An 11,996-nucleotide genomic window follows, 5' to 3' on the forward strand; every position below is an offset into this window, starting at 1 on the left:
CCCCCGTCCCCTGACTCCACCCCCATGTCAAAACAGCGCCACAAAGTGAGACGCGCAGAAACGTGAAGTGCAAAGGGGAAAACGGTATCGCAAGCTCAAACTTGACTGAAACGCAAAATAAAAGCTGCATTGCAAATAAATTAGTAGATATGGCCATGGAAAATATGTATTGCAAAATCATTGCTTTTGCTCTGTTTTATTTATATTTTGCAATTCTTTATTTTTGTTTGCAAAACTTATTTTCTTCTTGCAATACTTCATTTTCTTTTGCAAAACTTTATTTTCTTTTGCATATATATGCGGCATTAAATTATCCCACCAATAGAATCCATCACATACCAGTAGACACCATTATAGTTTCCATTAAAACCAATACAATTCCCATTATAACCATTAAATCCATTACATTTTCTATTGTGTTTTGGGCAGGGTTCTATTGTTTGTTTGTTTTTTCAGAAGGGGAAGCATACAGCGTCTCTTAAAGGCCCTATGATTCTTACCTCTCATTGACTTTGCCCCATTCATCCCCAAGAGTGACTGTGACAGTGCAAATACTGTCCAGGTCAAAGGTCACATCATGATGGTGGAACTTAGAGGTTACCCACCCAACCCAAACATAAGAAGGCTCCTGACTGTAGGGGATTCTCACAGAGTAATAATACTGCAGTGAGAAAAACAGAAAAAGAGAGATGAAATTATGTTAAACCCAGTCAAACCAAAACTACTTGTTTCAAAGGTCCCATTCAGTGATCCAGTAACAAATGGATAAGAAAAGGATTTTTGACTACCGTAGTGGAATAAACAAGGCGGTTGTTTTCATCTTTCTCGATAGCCATCACTTCCTCCAACAGACGTGCTGATGAGTGGCTGGTATTTAACTCTGGTTTCTTCTTCAGCAGAAACCTATAGCCATCAGTTGGTATGTAATAAAGACAGTTTCAGTCAACAGTTACTCATGTTAGCTCTATTGTGTTTGGTGTTGGTGTGAACAAGAAGGAGTGCACTGAACTCACCGCTGTTTGAGTCTAGATGGCTTTTCCTGACTGTGGTCTTTGTGATTATTGAGCTCATCTCTGGATCCTGCGTATCTGTGAGCTTTCATCAGTACTTCAAAGTCAGATTCTGCTTCTCCCTCCTCTGTATCTCTGAGGTGGCACACCACGCTGCTGCTGGGGGGCACAGTGAGCTCACCGGAGCTGGAGAAAACCTGTGCACACTCTATTGGCATGCTCAGACGGTAAAATCCAACATTGCTTGTGCCCCTTTCCTGCTGCCCAAAAAACTTGTGTGTTACTTTCAGACATGGAGTGTTGTCAACTGTTCCATCAACACGAATCACCTGGGAAGAAATTTGAACATTATAGAACACTGCATTTGACATTATTTTAAATGCTGATTTAAAATAATATAATGTAAGATGTTTAGTAGTAACAATGTGGTAGTCTTGCATTAAATAGATGACATATTAATAAAATAAAATAAATGACATTAAAAAATTAAAACAAGCATTCGGTTTATCTGCAAAAATATTATTTATCTACAAATGATCATCACCCACACTTGATGTAAATTAACTAACCTGTATGTTAGGATGGTCATTGGGTATAGGAATGAACAAAGGCTCTCTCCAGCTCATCCATAGTGGGATCTCTTTGCTCATGTTCAAACCAAAGGGCTGGTATCCATCTTGTAGGCCACAAACACTGAAGTATTTTAGTGAGTCAACCTGATGACCCAAATTTAAACGACCCACCTGATTGATTCCTATGCTACAAACAGGCAGAAAACCTAGAATTCATCAAAGAGAAAAACAGTGAGAAATGTGTTACACAAATCAGAAAAGTACACCTTTATATACAAAACCGAATGGAAAATTATCAAAGAGAACTCACCGTCAGATTTATTGAAGCCTTTTACAGCCAGTTCAGAACCACGACTGTTTAGCAGAAGCTCTCCATTAAGAGTAACCATCATTACGCATGTAGTCAGGTCCAACAAACAGCCAATTACATCCCCTCTCTTCCAGCTGCCACCCAATCGCTCTGCCCTGCCATGCCACCACTGCCCCTAAAACATGACAAGCAAAAAAAAAGATATATAATCTGTCATTTTTTTAATTTTATGATCCTTAACTGTTCCTAAAGGCAACTCAGAGTCAAAACATGTTTATGATTTCCGTACAATTTGCTTTTACATAATAAATTATTACTGAAATACCTTAGAACCATCAAACACGAAGGCCTGATCGTCTGACCCAAGATCCACGTCAGGTTTACATCCAGGTCGTGACCAGCCCACTCTCATGTCTCCATCAGTTATGGCCTCAAACTCAAAGTACCATTTTCCATCATGCACTGCAAAGAGCTGCTCCAGACGGAAAATACGAAATCTCTCTGCAGTCACAGACTTAATATTGCTGCTTGAAGCTATGGAAGGGAAAAACACAACAGTGTTCATGTTTGATTAACATATACTACCATCAAATATTTTTATAAGATAGAGTGGCTGCTTTCTATTTTAATATTTTTAAAATGTAAATTATTCCTTAATTTTGAGCAGCTATTACTCCAGTCTTCAAGGACACATGATCCTTTAGAAATAATTTTAATATGCTGATTTGGTTCTCAAGAAACATTTCTTACTTTTATGTTATAATGTAAAAGTCCTTACTGTCTCTTACCAATTTAATGTGTCCTTGCTGAATAAAAGTATAAATTTTTATGTTCTAAAAGTAAACTTTATTAGTAAGTTTGAAATTTAACCAACTGTTCAAATAGTAATTCTCCAGACTATACTCTATAACTCTATAAAATGATAATGTTCCCACCATGTTCTTGCTCCAGCGGTTCCACAGTATATCCAAACCCAAGAAGGGTACCCAGTGCGTCCCTCATGGCATCTCTACCAGCCTGTTTGGTCTTCTCATCCAACAGGGAAAATGGCACTAGTTGAGTACTTCTCTTATACATTACATCCTAAAACATAGAAATATACATTGAGAAGCAATTTCCTCATAGTAATATTGATGGTCTCAAATGGACAAATTTGGCATTTTCATGCCAGTGATAATAAAGAATTCCCAAGATCATATTTATACCATTTGTTTTCATAAAAATACTTTAATTTCCACCTGCTGTGGTCCACAGCTCCAGCCCTGCCTGATACGCTCTCTGGCCCAGATGTTGTGTTCATTCTCAGCCAGTTTATCCACCAGCTCTTCCTGTGCATCTGTTAGCACAACACGGGACTGATCCACCGGAGCTGGTTTATATCCATTCCACAACTCATACCTGGACAGATGAGGTAATCAATATTAATTAACATGCAACATTTTTCACTGTTGCATTCACGTTAAGAGTAATAGTCAGGTGTCTTAGTGAGAAACTTTATTTTGATATACTTATTTGAAAGGTGCACATATTTCACATTCTCCTCGGCATGTTCATCAGAGAGTCCAATATGGACACCAAAAGCCAGAAGAGTCCTTCCACAACACAAACATAAGTATGATTAATAATGAAGAGCTAATTAATACTTTATTAGGCACAATAATCAATGGAATACCTGAGGATATCTTCAGATGACTGGAGGTTATGAATTCGCTCCTGATCTGGAAGTTTGGAAAACTCATCTAGACACGGGTGTACTTTTTTGCTCTCATCTTTAACCTAGCAGAAGAGATGTATTTTCAATATATATCGGAATGAGATGGAGCTACTTAAAAGATGTTACTCAGATACTCACAGGTCCGTAGGTCCATCCCTGCTCTATTTTGTCAATAAGCCAGAGTTCATGGAGGTTTTCTGCTAATCTTTCTCTGATCTGCTCCAGCTGTGGAGGATATTCAACCTGACAAGATGCAGAGTTGAGTGCAAGGGTGTCAGACACTCATACAAGTTGTTGCTAGACTGATTGTAGCTTGAAATAAACGAACTGATGCTAAATTTAAAATAATCAGAGAGTACTTAAAATTGAATAGTACCTCACTGGAATCCACTGGAATGGGGATAAAGGTCACTGGGCTTATAGGTACCACAGGGCCTAAGAGGTCACGCTGGCTTTCGGTGTGATTTCGTGTGAGTTTGTGAAACAGTGCCAGCTTGCAGCGGGTTTTGGGGAGGAGAGCTTCAGCGCATGGAGAGAAACCAGCTGGAGGAAGAAACCTAAACTCCCCCTGTCGACCTCCAAACAGCACACGCACCCTAATGAAAAAAACAAAACAATGCACTATTTAAGTTGTTTTAGGATGTACAGATGTACAAGTAACACAACATGCAAAATCAAAATCCATTCAAAGGTGACTCACTGCACTCCAGCTGAGAAACTGATGGCTGGAAACAGCAGCCCATCCACACTGAAGTTCTCCAGCATGCCTTGAACGGGCTGTCCATTGACCCGGAACGAGATGCAGGTTGCACTAAGGTCAAGACAACAACTAATGACATCATCCTCCCTTAGCAAGTGCTGATTGGGTGAGGTGACCCTCCGACCTACACCTCCTAGGAAAGAATAAACAATAGTGTTTGGAGTTCACGTTTATTTGATTAAAAATATTATTACAATTTAAAATGACTGTTTTCTATTGTAATATATTGTAAAATTGTATTTATTCCTGTGATGGCAAAGCTGAATTTTTAGCAACCATTTCTGGAGTTCACATTTCTAAGTGTCACATGATCCTTCAGAAGTCATTCTTTTATGCTTAATATTTCTCATTATAATCAATGTTGAAAACAGTTCAATAGAAACTTTTATTTTTGAGCAATTTAACACATTCTTGCTGGATATCTTTCAAAAAAAAAAAGAACTGTAGTGCATGTGCTTAGTCTCCATCTTACCTGTCCAGAGCTGGAGTCCATCAAAGCCATAAGAGCAGAGGTCATCTCCTACACCGTTTGACCCCCAGCCGTGACCCCCTGCGGGGGAGGGACGGTACCCTTCAGTGTTGGCCCAACCCACTCGTAGGTGAGTAGGCTCTGCTGTCACAAAAGGCTCTGCCTTCTCAACTACAACCTCATAATACCACTTCTTGTATTGGGCACAGTCATCTCTTGCACACAGGAAGATGTTTGGACGTACACTAAACAGAAAAAAAAAATAATAAGAATGTTCTGTAGGTTTTTTTTTTTTTTACATTTATACTCATAGCTGGTCAATTTCTATATTATGACAGACTGAAAGAATATTTTTAGATGTGCTAATTATTATCTCTAAATGTGCCTTTCACTATTATTTTGTGGTGTGAGAGTTAATAACAAATCACCTGAAAACTTGGTTAACAAGTCTTGTCTGCAGCAGCAGGTCTCTTTCTGGCAGCAGTGTGTCACAAATCAAATGCTGATTAGAGCGGACGGCCATGCCATGACACACACAGAGTGAACACAACACATCCAAGATCTGCAGATGCAAAAATAAAATAAAAGAAAGAAAGAAAAAATACACTTTTGAAAAATAATTAGAAGTAACAGTAAAGGCATTTAAAATGTGACAATATTATCTATTTCAAATAAGAAAATCCTAAAAAAAATGTAATGGTTTTCACAAAAAATATTAAGCAGCTAAGCAACTTTTTTTAACATCATTATAATAATAATTATTTTTGAGAACCAAAACATCATATTAGAATGATTTTGAAGGATCATGTGACACTGAAGACTGACGTAATGGCTGTCACAGGAATACATGTATATTCATTAAAAATATATATTTATATATTACAGGTGTGTTACATTTACAGTAATTATAAAATTATTTCACACTGTTTCATTTTTGATCAAATAAATGCAGACCCTGGTGCTGTAAATGTTACCTTATGGTTCCTTCCATGTTTGTCCAGAAGTGAGATGACAGATTTTATGTGACTTTCCTTAACAACATTCAAAGCTTCAGGACTTTCTACTAAAACACAATGTAACACTTCCAATATTCCTAAAAACAAAAGTAACAAATTAGAGGGTGATGCATTAAAACAATGTCTAGACTCTAGACTTATTCTAGTAACAATACGAGCTAAACAATTTTGCAAAACATCTACCAGACGAAGCCTCCAGCCTCTCCAGTCTGCTGACCAGCCAGTCCAAGGAACCAGAAAAGTGGGCACAGTTATTTCGATTACCCCTGATTAGGGCAGCTGCAGGGAAAATAGAAAATTTGTCAATAAAAGCTAAACCTGAATTATAAATCTTTTAAACATGAGTCATCCTATACCTAGCAGCTCATAAAAAGAGTTCAGGATAATTTCCCAAGACTCTCCTGCCTCTTTCCCAGCAGCCTCTGCAAAATGAGTGGCACTATTGTACACATGCAAGTGATCGATGCAGTCCAGCACCAGAGTGATTATACCCTGTGAAAAGCACAATGAAGCAGAATAAAAAAGTAAACAGTTCACATATTATTGCAGTGTGTAGCAAGATATATGAGTTTCTCATACGCCGCAGGTATTACCTCATCTTGAAAGAGATTTTGTCTGTTCTTCAGTGCTCTAATATCTGCCTGTCTGACCTCATGGTCCTGCCCCATTTCAGGACATTGAAAATAACCAAGCAAATCCTGGAGGGTCAGACGGACCATCTCAACTGGAAGATCCACATCAGTGATGTTTTCCTTCGGGCTGACATCATCTAATCTCCTTTAGTGAAGTGAAGAAAAATCATTACGAAACATAAATGTGCTTCTTTGAACACATTTTGACCTTTTAAAACCATTTGGAAATCTAAATGCTCAAGCAAAGCTGATAAGCACATATTATTTCATCTGCTACCACTCTACTATTTTCAATATTTACCTAATGAATTTTGAGAAGAGAAGGGTGGAGCTTCGAATTAAACATGCAGCTCGTGACTCCTCCCTCTGAGAGCGAGAGAGGGTGATTCCATCATCCATGTGACCTTCTGCTTGCAAAACAGCCTATGAGAGAGAACCACTTCCCTTTAATTATTTTAACCAAAATTCATATAGACGGAATAAAAAGGAAGTTGTTTTGGCTTATTAACTTGCAGTTCCTGAGTATACTAGAACTGTCTAATGTCCACTACCTTTCATATATTTTGGGGTCAGTAAGATTTTTATTTTTTAAATTGATCAAAAGTGACAGTAAATATATTTATAAATTAAGTAATTTTAAAATTGATTACAAAAGAACATTATTTCAGAAAAAAATGCTGCTCTTATGAAATTTCTATTCATCAAGGAATCCTAATTCATCAAATTAAGCACCACAATGTTTTCAACATTGATAATGCCATAAGAAATGTATCTTGAGCATCAAATGAGCATATTAGAATGATTTCTGATGCTCTGTATTGTAAGTGTTCTTATCTAGTATGATATTAGGCCTTATTTTGTTCATTTACACAAGTTTACCTGTCTCTGTGGCACACTTTCCTTCTGTCTCTTGGAGTCAGTGGTCTGATATGTGAGCCAAAGCCTTGTGTCAACGTGCTGAATGAAGCAGAGAGAGTCTCCATATCTGATCTCAGGTGCACCCATGCCATCTCTCCTCTTAAAGTGTGTGCTCTCCTGGCTCTCTTCCTATAAAATACAGAAAGAATAACGTTTGTATTAATCATAATCAAAATTTATTACCACACCACACTTTAAAAGAAAGTGTAGACAGGAAAATGATGATGCAGACTATAAATATAATCAAAAATGTGGTTTATCTGTCGTGTTTATAGCTGATATTATCCAACCTTTGATGCACGGAGACAGAACGCAGTACATTTAACATCAGCTCTTTCTCTCTCCACCAGCTGTAGTCCCCGATCATGAGTCAGACCCAGGTATAAGCCCGTGGAAAGGTGGCGAAGACGGAAAGGCTGACCCCAGTGTGTGTGGCTGCCGCTCCACCTGCAAACAACCTTTCACTACTGTGATCTGACCAATACAGAAGGAATAAATATATACGTTTGTCTAACTGTCATACACTAACTAACTGGAGGAATACCTACGCAACATGTAACGTTTCAAGCCTCCATAACGATCGAGCCTGAAGAGATACCGAGCCCCCCTCAAAATGGACAGATCTGGAGGAAAAGAAGGGAAATGGTGAAAAAATGTAATATACAGTATGTAATTCAATCAGTTATGTGACCTCTCTGACCTGTGTTCCTCCCGTCTGTGTTCTGCTGCAGGAATGGTCAGACATTCATCTGTGTGTCCGTGTAGCAGACGCACGGTATCCCCTCCTCTCACATGACCTACAGGTCAAAATCAAACAAAAATATTACATTATAAAATATTACAAAAATAACTATAACTGTTTTTATTGTCTATTATAGATATTGTATTAACAATGCACCCATATATATATATATATATATATATATATAATGTATAGAAATATATACACTGTTGAAACAAATTTAAATTAAAATTTTTTTTTAATTGTCTATATATATTTAAAATATATATTTGTATCTAGAAATTTTTGTTTGTCCATTTTGAAATATATCTAAAAACATATGGTCACAAAAACTGCATAATTGTTTATGCAATGTACACTCTCAGAAATAAAGGTACAAAAGCTGTCACTGGGGCGGTACCTTTTCAAAAGGTACATGTTTGTACCTAAAGGTACATATTAGTACTTAAAGTGCACATATTTGAACCTAATAGGTACAAAAGTGTACCTTTTGAAAAGGTACCGCCCCAGTGACAGCTTTTGTATCTTTAATTCTGAGTCACAAAACATGAAAATCAGCCAGTAAGCTCTACAGACACTAAACAAATATATGATTGATAACGTGTGATTGGTCATCTACCCTGCGTCTCTGCAGTCTGAGTAGAAACAAGAGCCACACTCCACAGTGTCTGCTGGAAAGCAGCATCCACCCGGCCAATGCCGTTGTCATTACCTTCACCGTTACTCCACGACACACGCTAGAAAGAGAGCCAAGTCATCACACTGAATAAAAATACTGATACACAAACATATAAATAAATAACCAGGTGAACGAACGAATGGATTTACTCACTAGGTATCTCTCACAGGAAACACTGACTAAGATGAGATCATCACCCACTCTGACTTTCTCACCCTCTGACCTCTGTTTCGAGGCAGGGTGAACCGTCCACCAACACACCTCACCTGAATCCATACAAAACCATCATGACACCAATAATATGGCAGCCCTAGTCTTTATCAAACATGGATTCGTAGCAGAAGATTAAAACAATCACATGCATATTTCACACTACACGGGGGGAATATGAACTTACCCTTTGTGTCCTCCTGCAAACCAACATCAAAAGCCAGCTTGTCAGAAGAGAGTCCTGATGTGGACAGACAGCAAAGATACTAAAACAAGACAGAAGAGGTTTAAAGTTAAAACATCATAGTCCCAGCATGGCAATAACAAGGTAAAATCAAGACTGGTTTTACCATGTCGCTGTAGACATGTCGAAAGAGAACCGTCTGGCCATAGAGCAGAGTACGACGCCCAGCTGCCTCACGTGACTGAAACAAAACCACTCTGTGATATTTTACAGTGTTTGGCACACATTTTATCATTTGTTTACAACATGAATACACCTTTGGCTACATTACCCACCCCTGAACACTGGTCTTCATGGTTGGCCAGCATCTCCTGCAGCGCTCGGACCGACAGACACTGGTCAAGAACAAACACACACACAGAAAGGTCTGCAGGAACATTCTGTAAGCAAGAGGAAAGGTTTTTCAGACGTATAATAAGGCACACACACAGTAGACTGTTCTTACACACGGATTAATAACTTTGTTTAAAAATGTTAATAAGCAAAATGCGCATCTCACCTTTGAGTTGGAGGTGAACTCAAGATAACACAACCGGTCACCGAAACCTTCTGCAGCTAAACACAGTTTCTGCTGATGAGGGCCTGATGAGCAACACCTCAGTACCAGCTCATCCCTCTGAAAAACACATTCTCATTATGACAAATGGAACAAGTTGAAAATGATACTATTATATTTTTTACTATTATATGAACTGTATTTATTTATTTTATTTTATTTTAAATATCTGAATTACACTGGGATAAAAAATGTCAAATTGTAAAAAATTCAAGGCAATATGAAACACTGAGAATTGATTAACTGACCTCAGTAACAGGACTTTCATGATGCTCATTTGTGACCCTGGACCACAAAACCAGTCTTCAGTCGCTGGGGTATATTTGTAGCAATAGCCAAAAATTCATTGTATGGGTCAAAATTATAGATTTTTCTTTTATGCCAAAAATCATTGTTCCGTCTTCCATGAAGATATTTTGTAAATTTCTTACCGTAAATATATAAAAACTTCATTTTTGATTAGTCATATGCATTGCTAAGAACTTCATTTGGACAACTTTGAAGGCGATTTTCTCAATTTTTTTTTTTTTTTTTTTTGCACCCTCAGATTTCAGATTTTCAAATAGTTATATCTCGGCCAAATATTGTCAGATCCTAACAAACCATACATCAATGGAAAGCTTATTTATTCAGCTTTCAGATGATGTATAAATCTCAATTTCGAAAAATTGACACTTAAGACTAAAGTTTTGTGGTCCAGGGTCACATTTGTTAAATGTAAAATATTCTATTCAGCCAATAAATTACTGTCAAGGCAAAATGATGAATTATTCAATTTTCATTTGAAAATTTTTAACATGGTGCAAAGTCATCATTACATTGAATAGGACAGGATTGTATAAAGGCACATACACCTCAAAACTAAACACACAAACCTCAATGATATCGACAATGAACAAAAATCTGATAAAAATCACAATCAGTAATGTTATTGACTAAATAATGCAATCCTTTTTTTTTTTTTTTTTCAATATTTGTGATTTGAAAAGCCCCACATGCTAGATGATGTGTAATTGCTGCTCTTACAGTGTGGACAATAGCAGTGTTTCTGTGTCATAAGTGCAGTGTAGCCTTATAAGGACTGAATACTTAGGACTGACTTATCAGTCAGTGAATAGAGAATTCCAGCACCTCCAGCTTGTCATATGAGTTTCCCTGACCCTGTAGGTCTCACACACACAACCACACGTATTCAACCATTTATGTCACTTCTAAAGCCTAGATTTAACACAACGTCAAACAATGAATGATTTACAGCATGATACTGTTACAAACGCATGTGCTAAAATACATACAGTGAATCAGTGGAAGTGTGTACTGTATGTGTGTGAGAAAGAGAGAGCACAGCATCCCGTTTATCTCTGTTTTGGAGATATGGAGCTGAGAGTGAATAGCTCACACATCCAACAGACTCTCCAGTTCCTCTGTTACTGATAACACAAAGTAAAAATAGACACCAGTGATATGGGTCAAACTCTCTTAAATGTTAATTCAAACACTGTAAATACAAATAAAACCACATACATAAAACCATAGATCCAACAATTAATGATACATACACAGTTACAATATGAGCATTTCTCACAGTATGAAATTACTAAATAACACTTTTCATGTCTGTGGTGCAGATCTAAATTTCACGGATGCTGGAAACATGACTGTGGATCCATATGCATGGCCAAAAATGTTTCAATTATATTCTTTTGTAACCCATCTGTTAGCGTCTAATATTTATGTATCTAATAACAAATCTAATTGCAGTTTAATGATCAGCCCTTTTTTACTGAAGTTAATGCAGTTCAGCATAAAGAAATAGTCAAGATATTATTAATTGCATTCAAATTTGTATTTTAATGCAGTCCATTTTACTTACAGTTCGCAGAAACTGTATTTCATCTTCCGCTTCTCCTATATCCATGTTCAGACTATGTAGCCGGACTTTGGATCTGATCTGTTGAGGGACCTGTGTGTAAAAACCAGAAGACTGAAGAGCTCTTTTCACCCAGCCGCAGGTGCTGAACTCATCCCGGGACAGAGAGACCACGATACCACCCATCATGAGATAATGCTGCTGAGATCTGATAAAGTTAAAGTGGGAAAGGGCTTTTCCATATTAGGCAAGTTACAGTGGAGAAAGCAAGCAAGCAAGGCAAAAATAAAGAAA

At 37.5% G+C, this 11,996-nt stretch overlaps 1 protein-coding gene across 1 annotated transcript in view; it reads right to left on the minus strand.

Moving 5' to 3' along the window:
- Nucleotides 1-11,903, minus strand: part of ryr2b (ryanodine receptor 2b (cardiac)) — a 63,441-nt gene extending 51,538 nt beyond the window's left edge. Inside the window, exons 1-31 of the mRNA XM_058749342.1 lie at nt 11,706-11,903; nt 9,776-9,892; nt 9,552-9,656; nt 9,383-9,457; nt 9,220-9,298; nt 8,976-9,088; nt 8,763-8,880; nt 8,102-8,198; nt 7,950-8,024; nt 7,692-7,848; nt 7,363-7,530; nt 6,785-6,906; nt 6,445-6,628; nt 6,208-6,343; nt 6,035-6,130; nt 5,810-5,928; nt 5,264-5,397; nt 4,839-5,080; nt 4,307-4,499; nt 3,983-4,202; nt 3,745-3,849; nt 3,565-3,668; nt 3,401-3,484; nt 3,131-3,290; nt 2,828-2,975; nt 2,218-2,426; nt 1,893-2,067; nt 1,580-1,788; nt 1,014-1,339; nt 789-903; nt 501-661 (exon numbers count right to left, since the gene is read on the minus strand). Of these exons, the coding sequence (XP_058605325.1) occupies nt 501-661; nt 789-903; nt 1,014-1,339; nt 1,580-1,788; nt 1,893-2,067; nt 2,218-2,426; nt 2,828-2,975; nt 3,131-3,290; nt 3,401-3,484; nt 3,565-3,668; nt 3,745-3,849; nt 3,983-4,202; nt 4,307-4,499; nt 4,839-5,080; nt 5,264-5,397; nt 5,810-5,928; nt 6,035-6,130; nt 6,208-6,343; nt 6,445-6,628; nt 6,785-6,906; nt 7,363-7,530; nt 7,692-7,848; nt 7,950-8,024; nt 8,102-8,198; nt 8,763-8,880; nt 8,976-9,088; nt 9,220-9,298; nt 9,383-9,457; nt 9,552-9,656; nt 9,776-9,892; nt 11,706-11,891 (4,532 nt within the window). The 5' untranslated portion in view covers nt 11,892-11,903. The remainder of the gene's footprint in view (nt 1-500; nt 662-788; nt 904-1,013; nt 1,340-1,579; nt 1,789-1,892; nt 2,068-2,217; nt 2,427-2,827; nt 2,976-3,130; nt 3,291-3,400; nt 3,485-3,564; nt 3,669-3,744; nt 3,850-3,982; nt 4,203-4,306; nt 4,500-4,838; nt 5,081-5,263; nt 5,398-5,809; nt 5,929-6,034; nt 6,131-6,207; nt 6,344-6,444; nt 6,629-6,784; nt 6,907-7,362; nt 7,531-7,691; nt 7,849-7,949; nt 8,025-8,101; nt 8,199-8,762; nt 8,881-8,975; nt 9,089-9,219; nt 9,299-9,382; nt 9,458-9,551; nt 9,657-9,775; nt 9,893-11,705) is intronic.
- Between the last annotated feature and the right edge of the window lie 93 nt (nt 11,904-11,996).

The sequence above is a fragment of the Onychostoma macrolepis genome, chromosome 17 (assembly GCF_012432095.1).
Source record: "Onychostoma macrolepis isolate SWU-2019 chromosome 17, ASM1243209v1, whole genome shotgun sequence".
In the NCBI taxonomy this organism is placed as follows: domain Eukaryota; kingdom Metazoa; phylum Chordata; class Actinopteri; order Cypriniformes; family Cyprinidae; genus Onychostoma; species Onychostoma macrolepis.